The following is a 19,772-nucleotide window of genomic DNA, read 5'->3' as shown; positions in this document are numbered from 1 at the left end:
CCCTTCTTTCTCTTCCTCTCTTCAACCAAAGGCCGTCGGAGGCCCTGATCGACAGCAGTCACTTGCCTACCAAAGGTGGTCAGAAAGAGGTGCCAGGCCAGGGTCTCCCCCTGGACACCCCCTTCCTCTTTTCTCACCGCATTCTGCTGCTCAGCCCTCCCTCCCTGGCATCTTCCTGTTCATCCCTGGGGTTCCTGGTTGTTTCACCTCTGGCTCTCCCCACCTCTTCCTCAGGTGGCCCCTGGGCCAGAGTCTCCTTGGGGAAAATTCCACTCGCCCTAAGGTTCTGGGGGAGACCCCAGGTTTATCTCCCAACCCTGCCCAGACGGCCCAGCTGTCTTCTCACAGTAAAACCTCAGCCAGGTCTGCTAGGGCCACTGCTGGCTCGTTACTTCTTGAAATACATGAGGGTAGCCAGCTGGCCTGCCACCCCCATCAGCGGGCAGCGGGCAGCAGCTACCTAAGCCTGGTGTTGCGGTTCTGTGGCTCGTGGGCAGTGGGCAGTGGGCAGCGGTCAGAGGGCCTGGAAAACCTGAGCCTTGGCTTTCACCCCCCAGCTCCCCGGAGGGCAGCCCCCTCCCCCACTGAATGCAAGGTCACTGTTTCGAGTGGACTCCTCCCTGGACCTTGCACCTGCAGGACCCAGGTCAGGGGACGAGGACAGAACGATAAGAATGAAGGCCACCCCCCACCGTGCTGGAAGTGGTCACTTTATTGGCTGGAAGAGGAAGAGCTGTGGCCAGGAGGGGGTACAGAGGCCAAGAAGGGGCCAGAGCTGCGCAAGAGCGAGACAGGGCCAGGGAGAAACTTCTGCTCCCCACTCCTAGGGCTGCAGTGTTCCAGGCTGCAGGAAGAAAGTCATAGCGCCATCAGCAACAGTGTCCGTCACATCAGACAAGCACATAAACCCTGGACCGAAGCTTCCCCCACCTCGCCATCCCACCCACCACAGCCAGGCGTCCCCAGGAGAGTCTGGGGCCTCTACTTCCCTGCAGGTGCTGACTCCCCTTGTTGGCTTCAGCCCTTGCCCTGACACTCCCGGGTGTCCCATGGCCCCCACTGACCACCAAGGCCTTCCTGAGGGGCCAAGATCATGGGTCCCCCAAGAATCCCTCTACCACCAGGAAGCTCCACCAGACCTCCATTCCTTAGGGGAAGCTGGGAACTGCTCACCAAAGAGATCTTATTTACCCCAATTTATAGGCAAAATAATTGCAGCTGAGGGGCGGAAAGGCTAGGTAAGTGTGAGCTGAACCAGGGCTTCCTGCGACCACAAAGCCCCTCCATGCTGCGCCATGCAGGGGGCACGAGGCAGGGGGCAGGATCCTCGGGCATGGGGTGTCCCTGAGGCACTGAGGAGCAGGCCACGGAAGCGCTGCCAGGGGCTGGCCGGTTCTTCCTCGTGTCTGGGCCTCAGTGTCCCCACCTCTGCAACCTGGGTCCCACGAGTGACCTGCCAGAGCCCCCTGTAACTTGTTGAAGGCAGCAGAAGGTCTTAGTGAGACTTGGACCCAAGGGCCCTCCAAGTTCTCACCTGTCCTGTCCTCTCTGCCTGAAACTGCCAGCTCACCCCTCCCGGGCTGTCCCCTTCCATTCATCCCTTAGGGTCCCAGGCTGCTCTCCTGGAAGCCCCCCACCAAGATGCCCCCCACCCCAGTGAGGCGCCTCTCCCTCCTCCTGGGCTCTTGGAGTGTCTATCCAATCTTCCCGCCCAGCTCCGGGCTGTGGGCCTGGGTGGGCCTGGGCGAGCCAGCCCCACCTCGCTCCTCAGGGCCTGTCACAGAAGCAGGTGCAGGCTCACCCCTGCACCCACTCAGTGTGCGCTTCCGGCTTTGTTTTTCTTCACTTCCGTATACCTGCTACAACCTAACATCGTTTTGTTTTTAACCAAAGGTGGGGGGGGGCTCCCAGTTCTTTCTTTCAGGGCCAGGGCCACCAGCGATGTCGCTGGCTCCCCCTGGCTGCCAGCAAGTGAGCGCCCGGCACACTTCGAACACACCTGTGGGGGTGAGCTCGCGGCCGCCCCCCAGGCGCAAAGCGCTTCCCGCCCGCCCCCTCCAGCCACTGACCCTGCTCGCAGGCACAGCTCGCAGGCGCGAGTTAAGGAAAAAGGGGGTGCATCTTCTCTCCTCCCGGTCAGTGCTGCGCCACTCGCCTTCCCCTAAGTCCCGGGAGGCCACCGGGCCACGGAGGTCCCTGGGTCTGAGGCCTCTCTCCTGGCCTCTCTCTAGGGGCTCGCTGCTCTCTGCTGCCCCCAACAGTCCATTCTCTGCACAGCAGCCGGGGGCTCCAGTCCGATCTAAGTCCCAGAGGGTGTTTCCAGCTCAGTCCTCCACCTCCAGGTGAAGGCCAAGGTCCTTGCAGTGGCCTCAGCCCTCACCTCGAAGCCCTCTCTCTGCTCTGCGCTCCAGGGCTGCTCCTGTTTTTGCCCGTCTGACTGTAACACTCTCCCCAAACACCCTCCTGGCTCCCTCCATCTAGTTTGGGTTCACCTGCTGCCTTCCTGGTGGACCTGGCACCGACTGACCCGATAAAAAAAAACGGCAACGTCGCTCCCCACCCTCCCCGCCCCCACCCCCATTCTGATTTTTCTCCAAGGCACTTGCATGGCACGTGCCAGATGTGCAACAGATAGCTTGTAAGGCAAGTGAAGAAATGGACAGAATGGCTTGCCCAGGTCGGTTCTTTCCCAACCTCCTGCAGCCGCCCTCACGTCTGGGCACCCCTGCCCTCTCCCCCACCTACCTCAGAAGACAGGTGTGACACAGGACACCTTCCCACAACCATTGCGGCAGCATTTCAACTGGCCAGCACACTGGCTGTCCACCTGGCACTGGTCCACGCAGAGGCCGAGCTGGGGGATCCCAGAGTCCACCTGGGGGCAGGAGCCCTGCTTTTCTGGGTGGAAAGAGGAGTAAGCGGTGGGCAGAGGGGTGCAGGGAGACTCACGCACTCCCGCCCTCCCCGCCCCGCCCTGGTCTCCCGAGCTCTAGAGCTGCCTGCCCCAGCTGGTCCCAGGACCCATGACCATTACACACCCCTCCCCCTGCCCCTCGCTTCTGGCTTTGGACTCCCAGGGCCTGAGACCCGGCTCTGCTTTGTCAGAACCCCAAGGCCTAGGGCCAGAAGTCTCCCGGGCTCCCATGTTGTGCTGCCCACATCACTGGGGTGTTGTGAAAGGGGCGAGGCAACACACACAAGACTTCTCCCTGGAGGACCAGGCTACTTTGTGATGATGATGATGATGATGAGTGATTAGAACAGGGGCCCCCACTTCGCTCTTTCTGTGTGCCAGACTTTCTCCTAAGCACTTGGCTTATATCAACTCATGCAATCCTCACAGAAAGCCTGGAAGAGGGGGAAAGGCACTCGACATGTCCTCTTGTTATGGAAGAGGAAACTGAGGCACCCGAGGTGAAGTCCTTTCCCTCAGGGCAGGAGGTGAAACCGGGAATCACCTTCAGAGTCTGCACCGGGTGCCCAGCTGCTCTTCAGGCTGGAGAGGACAGTGCCAACGGGGGGTTCCACAAGCCCTCTCCCCTTCAGTAACCCCCTCCCAGTGACAGTCACCCAACGTGCGGGCCCCTGCAACCTCCCATCCACACACAGAGAGCATCCTTGCACACACGAACACATACACACACATGACAGCAAAGGCTGCATAGATGTGCCTTTGACAAGGAGAATCTGGACTCTTACAAATGCACTATCTCTTTGAACCCCACAAGGGGCCCCTGGCAGAGGCATTTCAAACCCTGTTGCTCTCCCACCCGAGGAAGATGAGGCACAGAGAGGGGAAGGCTCCCCAACGGGACACTGCTGGTCAGAAGCAAAACCTAGACCCGAATCCAGCTTCCAGCACACGCGTGCACACCCTTCAGGGGAGGGAGCTGCCCAGTGCAAGCCTGGACACGCGCTAAGCACACCCAGAATGGGGAGCTTAGCGGCAGAGGACAGGAGGCACTGGTCAGCCTGACTTCCTAGCAGCTCCCCTCAGGGACAGTCACTGACAGTCAAGGCACCTGCAGGGTGCCCGCCCCCTATTAAGACATTCAGGGCTTCACTTAATGGGGTGCACCTCCCACTGCATCTGAAGCCAGCTCCCCCAATTTGCTGCTGGGCGCACAGGCACAGAGAGGGGAACCAACTAGCTCAGGCCCCAGCCCAGGCCGCAACAGAGCAGGATTCCACCGCGGTGGGTCCTGCCGCTCCGCGCCTCCTTCCCGCCAGCCTGCGTCTGCCCAGCTGCGACGGGACTGTGCGGACTGCAAGAGCAGAAGGCGCGTGTCACACGGCGGCCCCTCCCCCACTTCCATCCCTCGCTTCGGCTCCCCTCCGGGTCGAGAACGGAGGCCCCGGGCCCCAGGCCAGCTTCTCGTCCACGCCGTCTGGGGCCTCTAGGCACACACCTCCCAGCCGCTTTGGAGAACAGGGAAACGCGGAGCAGGGGGAAACCCAGGGGCAGGTCTTCTGGATAGAGACCCACCACATCCACTTAACAGCCCCGGTTCCCTCTGAAAAGGGAGCAGCTGGCATTCTGTGCCTGGGGCCGCCCCCTGCCGGGGTGGGCGCCCCGCCCGGAGGGAAGGCTGCGGGGCGGCACCGAGAAAGGACGGGAAGGGGCGCTCGGGCGGAGCCCTGACTGGCCTCGGACCGCTCAGGAGAGCGCTGGACCCTCTAGCTCTGGCTGCTGCGCAGCACCCTCCCCTCCCCTCCCCCGCCCCTCACTTCCACATCTTAAAATGAGCTGAGCTGGCCCCTAAATCCAAGGTCTGTTTCTGCCTGGACAGCGGAATCTTGGAAGACCTGTCAGGTCAGGCTCTCCAGGCCCTTCCCAGGCCCCAGCGGAGGAACCCCTAGGGATGAGCGCCCCAGGCGGGGGCCCAGCTCTCTCGCCGCCCCACCTCCCGGCCCCGGGAGCAAAGTGCGAACCCGGGTCCCCGATCTCCCGGAACCACATCCCGCTGCGCGTGCCCGGAAGCCCGTCACGCACCAGAGAATCGAATCCAGCCGGGCTGGTGGGGGGGGGGGGGCCCTTCCCCCGCGCTGCGCTTCAGCGACGCCTTTGTCTTCCCCGCGCCTGGCGGATCTGGTTCCATCCGCCTCAACCTGGCCTGGGGTCCCAGGGAAGCGCCCCTCTTCCCGGGCCCGGGCGCTCCCGCCTCCCTCCGCCCTCTCCCGCCCTGCCCGCCGCGGGTCGCCCAAGGTTACCATTGGGCATCTGGCAAATGGTGGCGCAGCCCGCTGGGCAGCACTTGAGGTTGTCGGCACATTCGCCGTCGGACTGGCACTCCTGCGTGCAGTTCTGGCCCACCGTTACCTCGGGGCACACCCCTGTTTTCTCTGGCTCTGCACCTGGGAACGGAGGCAGGGGGGCGTTAACCAGGGGGACCTGAGTCCCAGTTCCAGGCGATGCTCCCTCCTGCGCCCTGTGGCAGGCCCCACATTTCCAGCTTAAAGGAATTCTCAGTCTATGGCGGGAAGGGCCCCCCACGGGTCTCCCAACACCTGGGGGCACAGCAGTTCCCTAATCCTAACCTTGGCCTCAGAGCCCTCGGTCCCTCCCCGCCACAGCTGAGCAAGCAGGAGTTTCTGATGTCCAGGCCCCCTCTGGCCACTGAATCTCCACCTGCAGCGCAGAGCGTCGCCCCCAAATTGCAGCCCTCAGTGGTGTCCCCACTGGAATGCCTTGGACCCCCGCACCCTAAACTTGAGGATCACCACCTTCATGCAGGAGAATTTTTCCTTCTTGGGTCTCTCCACTTCCGCCTCAGGAATTCCCACTTCTTCAGTCCCCAGAGAGGCTGCGCCTGCCTCTGCTAGACTGTCCAGACCTCTTGGCTCAGCCCCTCTGGGCGCCGGCCCCCCCTCCGCCCCCATGCACACCCCGCCCCGCTCACCTGTGGCCGGGGGTAGGCCCGGCAGCAGCAGGCCGAGGAGGGCGGCAGCGAGGAGGCCGAGGCCGCGGGCAGGCATGGTGCAGGCCGGCGGGCGGGCGGGGTGCAGGTGTGAGCCGCTGCCGGGATGGGGGGATTTAACCTCGCGCAAGGGGGGCGTGGGGTAGGGGCGGGGCCGCGCGCCGGTAGAGTGCTCTGCGAGCACAGGCAGGCAGGCTGCCACCTCATGCCATTTCACAACTCACCTGGATCAGGTGTCACTCTTGACCCCGGTGGGAACCAGGAACCCAAGCAGCTTCCAGGCCCGGTGCAGCTCAACCAGCTGCAGCCAGACCCCTGTCCACTCCTGGGGTCCTGTTCCAGGGCTTTGGGGTCTCCCTGGTGCACCCAAGATCAGAGGAGGGGAGGCGGAAAGGTCAGGACACACAACAGAGCCTGGGATTATGAGCGTGGATTAAGGGTCAGCCAGATCCAAGCGAGCAGGTCCCTCCAAGGGGATAATGATCGCGGTAGGTGTCCTGAGGTAGACACAGGACGCAGCATAGGGGGGCTGCAGGAAGGCGGGTGTCATTAACAGAGGACCCCAGAGTAGGGTGAGACACCAACATACCAGGCGCGGGGTGGGGGGTTGGGGTGAGAGGGGAGCCTCGACCTGGCTGCCTCCTGGATCTTGCAGCAAGATCTCTTCTCCACAACAGAACTCTCTAAAGGCTGGTATCGTTAAGCTCTGCTGCAGGTGAGGGATGAACTGCTGTGCACAGGTTAGAACCTTCTCCCCAGGATCCTATGCACAGCAGTAGATGTGTTTTGACTCAAGACTCCTTCCTCCAAGCTCTTGTTATACTCCTTCCATCAGAAACTTTCTCCAGGTGCTGAGGGATGGGTGTTCCCAAGATGCTCAAACAGGGCCTCCCAAAGACAGCCACTCCCTTAACTGCCCGAAAGAATGAAAAGTGGGGGTCTTACACAGAATGAGGGTCATTACCAGAAATCAACCTACGGCGAATAACCCGTGTGCACGGCGAGCGGGCATCTGCTCTTTGTCCTGGGGGTCTCCCTCCCCCCTCCTTGAAGCCACAGGCCCCATCCCCTTCCTCAGCTCAGGCTGTGTGCCACACTGAGTATTTGTCTCTGGGATCTTTCTGCCTGTGTCGATTCCCCATATACACACAATTAAATCAGATTTTTCCTCCTAATAATCGACCTGATGTTTCTTTGGTTATTCAGCCAACCACAGAAGGACACGGAAGGGTAGGGACAGCGTTTCCTGCCAGTTTGGCAGCCACGAAGGGCTTCTTTACTGATTGGACACTGCTCACTTCCAGTGGCTCCTGTAGAGGGAGGTCCCAGGGCCTCGGGCCACAGCTGACCAGATTCAAGACACTGACAACGCATTAACGTACAGCAGCACTGAGAGGCTGAAGCCACTGCAGTAGGAGTTCGATTCCCAGCCCCGGAGGTGACCCACCTGGCACGCAGACCTCTCCTGACCCGCCCGCTGCTCCCCTCAGCAGTGGACTTCATCAGTCTGCCTATTGTGCTCCCCACTCTGTCTCTGGTGAATCCTCTCACCGCCCCCTGCACCTCTGGCCTGTACCCCAGTTCTGTATGTATAAATAAATAAATATTTTTTTAAAAATTTGGCCAACTTGGAAACATATTCAGCATCTGATAATTTTTTTTTTGACCTTCTCCCCACAGTTAAATGTATCCAGAGAGGAAGAAAAACTTGAACTTGAATTGAAACTCTAGAGACATCCTGTCTGCCGGTACCATCTTCAGAACCTTGCCCAATTATTTCAAGAGAGTTGAAGATATACAATTCTGGCCTTGGGAAATAATTAAAATAATTAAAATAATTTTAGGAAAGACCTGTGTTCTTTTTTCTCCAGGAACTCATAATCTAGGCCATCCATTGAAATGCAAACATCTGGGAGGGGAAAACACAAAGAGGAAAGAAAACCCTGCAAAATCTAAAAGTGGCTACTTGAAAGCATCCTCAGGTAACTTCTAGACACAGGAGATTTGTGACTGATTTATGACAAAACTTAAATGAAGCTTGTAAGTTTTCGCTTGTGTTCAAATAATAAGCGGTGTATGTGTCTGATTACATTTTTCTACGTTCAGATGGTATTACCAAAATTAATTTGCAAATGAGTTTTACTTAATTTCTAAGTGCTTATATACATATTTTCTAAGCCTCCCAGAAAGCAATAAAATCTAATGCAAACAAAATTTTTAAATTAATATGATCTAGGAATATTTTTTATAATTTTGTTAATTTTTGATAATTTTTGTTAATTTTGCTGGTTTAATTAAAACGGGCATATGTTTAGAGGTACCAACATTAAGTTAGTACTTTTATTCTACTTGGGTTTAGTCAAAATAAGTTGATGTCATCTAGCAAGAAAAACAATGGCCAACTTTGTCTTAATGTTTTATAAGTTTTGGTCTAATATTTCATAGATATATAGTTAGTTTAGAATAGAAGTAAATGGCTTAAGTAATGTTTGATAAGAACTTCTAGGTAAACTTCCAGCAATAACTTTGTCAATTATCTTTTAAGTATTTTTTGTAATTTAAAAGGTGTAGTCCTACTAAGTTAAATGATGGAAATTTCTTAAATATCCAGATTATTTTCAAACAAATTAAATGCAAATACATTAATTACCAAATAGATTATTTATTTCTGGCTTCTGGTTACAAAAGAACTAAGGATATTTAGACTTTCTAATGTATCTTGTGTCACACTGAAAATTGTAGTATAAGAAAACACATGTTTTGAAATTATACACATTATTTATAAATTTGCCTATCTAAAGAATGCTGCTAAAACAGAGTTCACAATTGCTTGTTTACTTTCTATTAAAAAATTGAGATTTTGGGCCCTCCCTGGTGGTGCAGCAGGATAAAGCACAGTCCCATGAAGCTCTCCACAGCCACTGCAGCATGAGTTAGTTCCCCAGCCAGGGACCCTCATTGGCACGGCAGACTTCTCCTGACCCGCCCGCTGCTCTCCTCAGCAGTGTGTTTCAGTAAATCTACCTGTTCTGCTCCCCACTCTGTCTCTGATGAATCCTCTCACCACCCCCCTGCACCTCTGGCCTGTACCCCAGTTTTTCTATGCATAAATCTTTAAAAAAAAGAGAAATATTCATCTAATTGGCTTATCTGACATTGTTTGGAAAACATTGTCAAATACGATGTGAAGCTGAAACTTCTTAGTTTACATTTACATGGATATATTACTAATATGTGTCCAAAAATTTGCATGAAGTTCATAGAAAGGCAAAATAATATTATTGTTTGTCATCCTAGTTATTATTTTAATAGTAGCATACATCACAACAACAACCAAATTCCTGTCAATGACATTAACAATTCTTACCAGATTTGGAATGATGACAATTTTGAAGTGTTTTGCTATTGACAGAAGTTATCATTAACCTGGTGTTTCTTTCTTTTTTTTTTAAAGTACACTGCTGAGGGGAGCATCAGGCAATCAGGAGAGGTCTGCCACGCCATGTGGGTCACCACCTGGGCTGGGGATCGAACCCTGCACTGAAGCTGAGGCAGCTCGCTCACAGTGCTGCGCTTTAACCTGTTGTGCCACCAGGGAGGGCCAAGCTGGTGTTTTTACCAATGTATTTCATGTTCAGAGAGATTTATGGAAAAGGCTGACAAATGCTTTAGAATACAATTTTTTGATAATATTGCAATCATAAAACTGAATAAGAAACTATGGAAAAACTGTATTTATAAAACTGCTAACATTGATCAAGATTTAATAAGATGGGAAGGACTGAGCTAATGAGAATGAATATATATATTTTACCTTTTGTTTGAAATAGTGTTGGTTTTTAATGCTTTGTTTTTCCCAGATTTAAGAAAACTGTTGTTTGCTTTTTTTTTTTTTAAAGCCAGCTATGATGTGCATCAATTTGGCAAAATTTACCTTTACAAAATTGAAACATTTCATTTTTCTTCCTACCTGATCTCTCTCGAGTTTGGTAACTATTAAAAAGTATTCTTACTTTAATAACAACTTATTTATTTGCAAAAATTCACTAAAAATCTGTTATCTGTATAGTAAAATGCTATTGGAAATGAGGTGATACTATCAAGGTTCTCATTAGAAGTTCATATATATATATATATATAATTTTTAAAGATTTATTTATTTGTATATACAGAACTGGGGTACAGGCCAGAGGTGCAGGAACAGAGAGAAGATTCACCAGAGACAGAGTGGGGAGCACAATAGGCAGATCATCGAAATACACTGCTGGCGGATCAGAAGAGGTCTGCCACACCATGTGGTCACCTCCGGGGCAGGCGGGTATCGAACTCATGCGGAAGTGGCTTCAGCTTCTCAGTGCAGTGCTCTAACCCGCTGCGCCACCAGGGAGGGCCAGAAGTTCATGTATTTTTTAAAGATTTATTTGTTTATGCATACGGAACTGGGGCACAGGCCAGAAGTGCAGGGGAGTGAGAGGATTCACCAGAGACAGTGGGGAGCAGAACAGGCAGATGTACTGAATTCTACTGCTGAGGGGAGCAGTGGCTGAGACAGGAGAGATCTGCTGTGCCATGCGGGTCAGCTCCCTGGCGGGGCTTTGAACTCCGCAGTGCTGCGCTTTACCCGTTGAGCCACCAGGAAGGGCCCTAGAAGTTCATATTTGAGAATGATGTACATGGACTCAGATATGACCAGACAGCCTTAAATAGCGGGAGCGGACTTTACAGTCAATAAATCCAAATCAACTTCATACCTTCTTTAGGGTTCCAGACAGCCTACCAGAAGGGCAATGAAGGTTACCTCCTTGCAGGCCCAGAAGCTGCAGGGAGTTTTGGGGACCCCAAGAGGGGAAGAACTAACCCACGTTTACAGATATCACAGGTGAATTCTAATGGCAAGGCCTTGGCGCATCTTCTTAGCCTCAAGAGGCTATTAAAAGTTCAACCTGAGAATCCTTATGAAAAGTTCCAGCAAAGCAGATTTAAAGACAACTTTATGATTAATAGCTATTCTTGCTGCAGTTATGCAAATATCAGTCCATGCTTACTGAAACTAGACTTAATTTGCAAACAAATTAACTCTATTTTGGGTATCTTTGGTAGGCAGGAAGGTGATGGAGAAAGAAATTGTTTCAGTGATGGACCCTTTTCGCTATCAGACATGCCCCTTCATTAACCTTGAGTTGTTTCGGTTCTCTCTGGATCCTAAATTCTTATAACATTCTCTAGCATCTGCCTTTGACTCTCCAAATTAAATTTCTAGTCTTCCTCTAGACTCATATTCCTTTCTCCAAGGATGAATATTTCCAGTTTTGGAATTACTGACAGCCCCCAATTTTCCTTTTTCTAAAGCCAGGCCAGCAGGAGGTAGAGAACTTGATATATAACTTCAGAGAAAACACCCATATGGCTCACAGATGGACAATCTCTTGTGTGGGTCAGGCAGAAAGAGCATGAGAGACATTCAGACCTGGGGAAATCTGTCAGATTACCACTGTCTTCACTCCAATGGAAGATGCTCTAAGTCTGAGGTCTAGAAGTTTCACTGGCTGCCCTCAGAACTCAGCAACCACAATGACAGTCTACTCTAACCATTAACCATTCTTTTTCGTTCCACAGAGATGCCTCTTATTAAACACCTCATTGCTTGCACCATAGACCTAAGCCTGCCTGAATCACTGCTTCCAGATACAGCTGTTTAAATGGTTTAATGAGATGGAACCAACTATCAGCCCAATGTCTAAAGTGTAAGACTTGAGAAAAGTCACAGGAAGATGACAGGTGGGAACTGAAGGACAGGCCTCCTCAGCTAAGGCCGCTTCTCGCGTGGGTTCCTTCAAACTGATGTCAGTCAGGGCCTGACTGGTTCATAAGCGCACTTTCCACTCCTTACCTGTCTGGAAGAATGGAAAGTGGGGATCTTACCCAGAATTATTGCTACCAAAAACAGCCTTTCTCTCTGCATAATCTGTCTCTCAAGCATCTAATTACAGAGCAGACGTTATCACATGATTTCCCCTCCTCGAAGCCACTATCCTTTCCCATTCATTAGTTTAAGATTTATACCCCTGTTTGCCACGGTTGTCTTTGGGGTGCTAGGGTCCCTGTAGATTCTCTGAATGTAATTGATTCCCGCCCCATTCCCTCCCCCTCCCCCACTCCCACCCTGCAATCCATCTCATGTTAATTTGGTTATTCAACCATACTGAGACAGCCCAGAAGAGCAGCGGGAACTTTCTCCCATGTGACACTTAGGGGACAACCTGCCGCATTCAGAGAAATCAAAGGAGCCCCGTGGCACTGAGCTTGAGGCCCCAGGGTCAGGGGCGAGTGACACCTATTCCACTTTCCAGCTGGGGGGCCTCGCATGAATCTTTCCCCTACTGAGCTGCCATTTTGTCATCTACAAAGATGATGACAATATAAGAACTCGGTGACAATATGGACGCCACGGTCCTACGAGGGACCAGATTGTTCTCACTAGGCCGCTGCTGCCGTGGGAGCCAGCACTGCCACAGCGCTAGATGACAGGTGCCTGCTGGTTTTGTTTTAAGGTTGATTCATTATGCAACAAGAACTGGGGGAGAGGCCAGAGGTGTGGGGTGGGGAGGTGTATGCAAGAAGGTTCACCAGAGACAGAGTGGGGAGAGAACAGGTGGATCGACTGAAATCCACTGCTGAGGGGAGCAGTGGGGAGACGAGAGGTCTGCTGCGCCCTGTGGGTCACTCCCTGGCTGGGGATCAGACTCCCTGTGAGCTGCAGTGGCTGGGGACAGCTTCAGAGTGCAACCCCTTGCACCTCCAGGGAGGCCCTGCTGTTGTTATTACGGAGTCTGATGAATCCTTTCCAAGCTTTGGGACCCATGCTGGTGACTGCCAAGACAGAGCTACCCGGGAAGCTAGATAAGCAGTACCTTACACACCCTCCCTGCTCCAAAGGTCTGAGGTTGTAATGGCTGCTGGAGGCTAGAGGGGCCTGGGGTGTGACCGCTGGGCACAGGGGAGCAGGGCTGTGCCCCCTGATGGTGGAGGAGGCTGAGAAAACCTCCCCCAGCTTCCCGGGTCCAGCCGGGGACTGAGACATGCCGTCGTTGGGAGAGGCCCGGGCTGTTTACTCTGAGCTCAGAGAACAGTCAACAGCAACGAGGCAGGAGCCAGGTGGGGACACAGCAGCGGCTCTGAAACTCAGTCTGGGCACCCAGAGGACACGTGACGAGAGCCGGTTTTAGCCTGCGAGTGCAGCTGGCTGCTGGACAGTGAGCCCAGGACTCTGGTGCCCGCAGCTTTCTTCTGGATTGACCTGGCTCCCCAGGCCAGGATACTGCCTGGACTCTCCCCTGTCCCTGCCCTTCCTGGCTTTCCCGCTGGTTGACTGTTACAGGAATGTAGATTTGTCTGAGGCCAAGAGGATGGAGTGGGCAGAAGGATGGAGAAGAAAATTTCATGTCAACGGCCCATAGCAAGCAAAGGTGCTAGGCTTTCATGCCAGGCTGTGCGAAGTACATTAGTATAGTTTCCCTTTTTTTTAAAAAAAGATTTATTTATTTGTGCATACAGAAATGGGGTACAGGCCAGAGGTGCAGGGGCGGTGAGGGGATTCAGCAGAGACAGAGTGGAGAGCAGAACAGGCAGAAAATGAAGCCCACTGCTGAGGGGAGCAGCGGGCGGGTCAGGAGAGGTCTGCCGCGCCCTGGGGGTCACCTCTGGGCCGATTATCGAACTCACCAGAAGTGGCCATGGTTCACTTGCAGGGCTGTGCTTTCACCCATTGCACCACCAGGGAGGGCCCACATATTTTCTCTTCTATGTGAAAAATTTGAAGGGCAGAGGCTGGAAAGGCAGATATATTCAGGTCTGCACTGGAGGCTGACCATGTGGGGACTGGTGACTTGTAACAGCTCTTCGCTCCTGGACTTATGTCTCCTTCCCTAAAAGGGATCGAGCATAATTACACTGTAGGATTGTTTTCATCAATAAGCGGGAAAGCATAAGCTAAACGTTGCAAATCTGGCTAGAATAAGTGTGTGTGTGTGCATGCACATTATTAACTCACATCGTACAATATTGAAAATTTGAATTAGGTGCCAAGATTTAAAAGTGGGGGGAGTTCACATAAAAATTAATTTGTAGCTTCTTTTGGAAAAAGTAAACGCTCTGGCAAACCCACCCTGTGACCATATGCAGCCACCATCAGCTAGAGTTTGCAGCAAGAACTACTTGGGGGACTTGTAAAAACATAGATTTTAAGGTCTTCACCCCCAGATTCAGAAGAACGGGGGAGGGGGGCCTGAGAATGTGTGTGCACACAGATGTCCAGGAGCTGCTTTTCCGACAGGTCAAAGGACCCTATTAAAAAGCCCCCGCTAGCTCAGGAGAGCTGTTCTGGTCGGCAGCTTCAGGTCCCCACAGACCCACCCTCCCTAAGGCCTCACATGTCCTCATTCCGTGCTGATCACGCTACTACACTACTTGCCTGGAGGAGATTTAAAATTATGACCTCAAAAATAGACAAAACTGTGACAGCCTGGGTGAGTATGTAGCAAGTATTCAGTAAAAGGTGCTTGAAAGTATTTGGTTTTAAGATTTATTTATTTATGCACACAAGAACTGGGGTACAGGCCAGAGGTGTGGGGGGGAGTGAGAGGATTCACCAGAGACAGCGTGGGGAGCAGAACAGGTAAATCTAGTGAAATCCACTGCTGAGGGGAGCAGCGGGAGACAGGAGAGGTCTGCTGCGCCCTGTGGGTCCCTCCCTGGCCGGGGATCGAACTTGTGCTTCAGGGGCTGCGGACAGCTTCATAGTGTCGTGCTTTAACGCCTTGCACCACCCAGGAGGGCCCTTTGTTTATTTAACAGTCTTACAAATTAAGGACCAATCTCCCCAATTTAGAGATGAAAACTGCAATTCAGCCAGGCCAACTGACTTGTTGAAGGAAACACAGACAGCAAATCAGAAGGAAGAAACTTCTATGATTCCAATGACTTCAGTGTTTTACACACACACACGCACTGATGTTAAGAGATAACACTCAGAACTTTTGAACATGACTTCATGAGCATATGAAGATATTTCTCAAGGAAGAAGGGAAATAGAAAAGAAAGGGAAGAAGGAAAGGTCTACAACAGTGGTGAGATGAATCACCGGTGACGTGCCCACTGTAAACAAGTTAATACTGAAGAGGGGAGAGCTCCCCAGGAACAGAACAGGAACAACAAAGTCTTCAACTGGACAATGGAGCTTTGTTCTCTTGAACTGTTAGACCCACCCAAACACCCTTCATTCCAGGGAAACCTCTCTCTTTGAGTGTTGGTTATTTTGCTGTTTCATCATCTAACATCCATTTGTTCGTTTTCCTGCTAAGTACCTGATTTGCTTGGGGTTTGACTTCCTAAACCTAGGACAGGGCGGCCAGAGAAGCCTGTCAGGCCTAGTGCTTGCCCCATCCCCAGACAAAGGATGGCCAGTCCGTTGTTTTCCCTGGAATTTTAAACGAGCAATGAATGACAGAAAAACTGCACATGTATGGAAGTGCCCACGTTAGCTCCTTTTAGACTTCCCTTCAGTTCTGCGAGCTAAACTAACTCAGTTAATGCTATTGGTTGCCAGGGGATGAATACAACCAAGACTAACTGATGAAGGAAGGTAGGAAGGAGGGAGGGAGGGAGGGAGGGAAGGAGGGAGGGAAGACTAACTGATGAAGGAAGGTAGGAAGGAGGGAGGGAGGGAAGGAGGCTTCTCACCACTCTGGGGATGCGTTCCTAGAGGCTGCCCCAAGGACACAGTCTTGTGCATTGTGTCCTTGAGACACCAGGATTGCAGATATGGAGGAACAGGCAAAGCCTCTATAACCCCACCTGTGCTTTCTGGAAGCTACAGGAAGCTACTTGTTCCATACAAAACCCTGACCAGCACCCACTGCATAAGTAATAAAGCAGTTGCTAGCTCACACCAGGGGGAACTGGCAGTGTTTTTGCATAACCCTAAGGGACCAACTAGCCTAACGGAATTAGAATAGATTCTATAAATTACTGAGGCTAACCCACCATCTGCAAGGGAGGGGAAGAAGAACAACCACCCAGCACATGCTTCGCCACAGGCACAACTCTCCGACATCCCAGCCCACAAGAACAGTCAAGAACCAAGATAGAAGTCAACACCAGATCTGAATCTCAAGACACTTCTCCCTAGTTCTGCGAATGTGTATGAGTCATTTAATCGCTGAATTTCAGGGTTTTCCTTCATAGCATCAAGATTGTCTTTCTAGCCTCCTAAAGTCAACTTTAAGAAGTTGTTTTTTTTTTTTTTTTTTTTTGCCAAGCAACCACGACAGTGCCAAGACTTGATCAATAGCTATTGACAAATGCACTTTGAGTGCCCGGGGCTCTGTCTTCTGGTCCCACTTCACCCTCATGCCTAGACAGCCTCAAATTCCAGACCAGTAACACCTCGTGTCTGTGTCCCCACCAGTTCATGGAGCCTGAAAATATTTTGACTTGGCCTTATAAAGCCAAGCGTTGGGGTTCCTTTGCCCGGTCGCCACAGAAAGAGAAACAGTGAAGATATTACCACACAGATACACAATAGGCATTCCCCTCTCCTCCTTACTAAAAAAAGAAAGTTTGATTTTGTGTGGCAACAAATACTGTCCTAGAAAGACACATTAAATATACATGTGGAGTGTCCCTCCCTGGTGGTGCAGCGTGTTAAAGCTCAGCACTGAGAAGCTAAAGCCACCTCAGCTTGAGTTCGATCCCCGCCTGCCCCAGAGCTGGAGACCCACATGGCGCAGCAGACCTCTCCTGACCCGCCCGCTGCTCCCCTCAGCAGTGTACTTTCACCGATCTGCCTGTTCTGCTCCCCACTCTGTCTCAGTGAATCCTCTCACTGCCCCTGCACCTCTGGCCTGTACCCCATTTCTGCATGCATAAATAGGTAAATCTTAAATATATACACATATGAGAATATACATCTTCCCTGCTGCCACCAGGGGGCAGGCAGGGCCTTTCTTAGCCAGTGATTCCTACCGACTAAGGCGTCTTGTCCCAAAGAGAACCTGAAATCAACCCCATTTCTCCCCCAGACTTTTCAGAAACCAGGGACCAAAAAAAGGGCACATTGGGGTGGGCATGGGACGAGCAAGAGGGACCCACTTGGAGGAGAAATTATGGCACTTCCTGGGCACTGGGTACACCTCCAGGTAGTGGCCCTACAAACCAGGCTATTTGCTCCTTCTTGAGCACAGCAGACACATATTAAGCAAGAGTAACAATAATTCAAAAGGACCCCTGCATCCCAGCGTTTATTGCCACTCTATTTGCAATAGGTAAGATGTGGCATCAAGCCAAATGCCCAAAAATAGACGACTGGATCAAGAAGACGTGACCCATGCACACAATGGAATATTACTCAGCAATCAAAAAGATAAACTCGTGCCATTTGCGGCAACATGGATGGAGCTGGAAGGGATCATGCTTAGTGAAATAAGCCAAAAAGAAAAAGAAAAACACTGGATGGCTTCACTCATAGCAGGAGTATAAGGGAGAAGAAAAAAAAAAAATATATATATATAGTAATTGTAATAAAGTAATAAAGAACATCAGCTAACAATTATACACCAGAGACATTATATGAGGGAGGAGAGGGGAACAAGATCAAAACTGGGTGGATTCTGTTGTGTGCAACTTGAACCTAAGACACAGTTCTATGAAAATTCACACTTTTACAACATACAGGGCAGTGGGCTGGTCCCATCTCCGCGCTTCAGGCTGGGCCCACGAGTCAGGCTGGGCCCACAAGGCACAGACAACAAACCCACCTCAAGCCAGCAAATCCACCTCAAACCACAAGTTTTGGTTACTCACATTTAGTGGAACTATTCCTGCCACCACTGGTGTTCAGCCCCGATGTCACAAATCCACTGCTGTCACCCCAAAGAACCAAGGATGGTGGGTCCTGGCTTCGGGTCTTGAGCTTTACAGTCAGGCCAGGGGAGAGACGTGCTTGTGCCTTCATGCATTCCACAAATATTTATCGTCTCTTAGCGCAGGGAACTGTGTTTGCTGTTAGAGATGAAGTGATTGAAAACCAAGGCTCACGGTTCCTGCTCTTGGGAACCAGGCGTCACTAAAAAACACCGAGTAACAACTGGGCGGAAGGTTCGGCTTCTTGGCAGGTTTGCAGAAGAGGGAGCAGGGAGGAGCCTGGGGTGTCCCCAGGGCAGCCAGCAGGCCTCGTGTGGGGCTGTCAGTGCCAGTATCTTGGGGCAGCACAGGTGTGGGGATCCCTGCAGCAAGAAAGGAGCTTGTTGACAGTCACCGCCGAAGCCCGTGATCTGCACACTGGAAGCCCTGACAATACCAGGCCACCGAGAAGTGAACGACCAAGGTCCGGTCCACATCCTGGCCGATGGCAAGAAGGCGGCGCGTTGCCAGCCGGGGTGTTGGGGTTCAGGAGCAGGCAGACCCCGTCTGCAGAAGGGGAGCACGTGGGATAGTTTGGATGGTCTCCGAGGACACGCCCAGCAGTGACCGCTGTCCACGCTGGCCCGCAGAGGCCAGCTACCTCCCCTGGGACACAGGGGGAGGGAGTAGAGAGAAGCTAGTTCAGCTACTGATGACACTGATTGACCAGCTGCATGTGGGATGGAATCACCATAAAACCCCGAAAGGACAGGGCTCGGAGAGCTTCAGGCTGTGGGCACATGGAGAGCCTGGGGTCCCCAGTGCCCGGGTGGGCAGGGGTGCACCTCCTTCTTCCCACACCCCGGCTCTGCATCTCCACCCTCTGGCTGAGCTGCATCCTTTATAAAAACCCACAAGTGAACTATTTCTCTAGCACATAGAACCCGAGGAAGGAGTGGAGGGGATTCCTGATCTAGAACCTACCCCACAGGTTCTCAACGTCTGCTGAGAACAGAATTGCGTGGTGGTGCTCGGAAAAAGAGAATTGGACTGGAGGGGAGTCACATATACATCCGCACAGCCTCTCCCTAGTTACAATAATTCTAGATGACTTTTGTAAGTCAAAGCTTAAGCGTACTCGAGGGGAGGAGAGGGAATTTTTCTCCTACTCTCCAGGTTCTTACCTGACACACCCTCTGTTCAGGCCAGGTTCGTAGGTAACGTGATTCATTATGCATAATGGCATGTAATGAGGCATACAGGCAAGGCAGACTGTTGAGACTTCCCTGCCGTCCTGACCTAAGGGACAGAAAAGGGGCCCGGGTCTTTGAAGGGGGCCACAAGGACCCAGGTTTCTCACCCGCGCAAGGCGGTCACTCAGATACGAAATTCTGAGACTAGTTATTGCCCTGGGCCAGACCGTCTGGTTAAATTCTTTAGGTAATTAAAGGAGAGGTACACTTTTAACTTGAGCCTGCTGTGTTTACACTGCCTTCAGTCTATAAAAAATTCGGAGCTCAAGTGGCACATTTTGGGGAGGGGCTGTTCTAAACTGAGGACAAAATTCAGGGACAGCCAAATGGGGGAGTTACCTGAGGGGGGCACAGAGACCCACACCTGCTCTGGACACACCAACCTCACTGTAGCTAATGTGTTCAACACGGGAGCTCTCTGAACCCCCACGCACAGGGCTTTTGATTGAGTTTCCACTGCAAAGGCATGACTGGGGCCCTCCCTGGTGGTGCAACGGGTTAAAGCACAGCACAAAGAAGCTTAAGCCACTTCCACATGAGTTCGATCCCCGCCTTCCCCGGAGGTGACCCACAGGGCGCGGCAGACCTCTCCTGACCCGCCCGCTGCTCCCCTCAGCAGTGTGCTTCGTCGATCTGCCTGTTCTGCTCCCCACTCTGTCTCTGGTGAAGCCTCTCACCACCCCTGCACCTCTGGCCTGTATCC

At 52.2% G+C, this 19,772-nt stretch overlaps 1 protein-coding gene across 3 annotated transcripts; it reads right to left on the bottom strand.

Moving 5' to 3' along the window:
- Nucleotides 1-701: 701 nt before the first annotated feature.
- Nucleotides 702-19,102, bottom strand: WFDC2 (WAP four-disulfide core domain 2). Of its 3 annotated transcripts, XM_012728083.1 has the most exons (6): nt 19,001-19,102; nt 17,778-18,199; nt 13,641-13,843; nt 5,212-5,355; nt 2,746-2,893; nt 702-844 (listed from the first exon to the last, which is right to left on the bottom strand). In XM_012728083.1, exons 3-6 carry the CDS (start codon nt 13,651-13,653, stop codon nt 712-714), a joined length of 438 nt encoding a protein of 145 aa, XP_012583537.1. In that variant the 5' UTR covers nt 13,654-13,843; nt 17,778-18,199; nt 19,001-19,102; the 3' UTR covers nt 702-711. The 3 variants fall into 3 exon arrangements, with proteins under 3 accessions (XP_012583537.1, XP_012583536.1, XP_004687477.1); XM_012728082.1 differs by lacking the exons at nt 13,641-13,843; nt 17,778-18,199; nt 19,001-19,102 and adding an exon at nt 5,901-5,985; XM_004687420.2 differs by lacking the exons at nt 13,641-13,843; nt 17,778-18,199; nt 19,001-19,102 and adding an exon at nt 5,901-5,985 and having other exon boundaries at nt 773-844; nt 2,746-2,898.
- Nucleotides 19,103-19,772: the final 670 nt, after the last annotated feature.

Source organism: Condylura cristata, unplaced genomic scaffold (assembly GCF_000260355.1).
Source record: "Condylura cristata isolate star-nosed mole 26May11 unplaced genomic scaffold, ConCri1.0 scaffold00022, whole genome shotgun sequence".
Lineage (NCBI taxonomy): Eukaryota > Metazoa > Chordata > Mammalia > Eulipotyphla > Talpidae > Condylura > Condylura cristata.
This window is presented reverse-complemented; position numbering and strand designations above follow the sequence as displayed.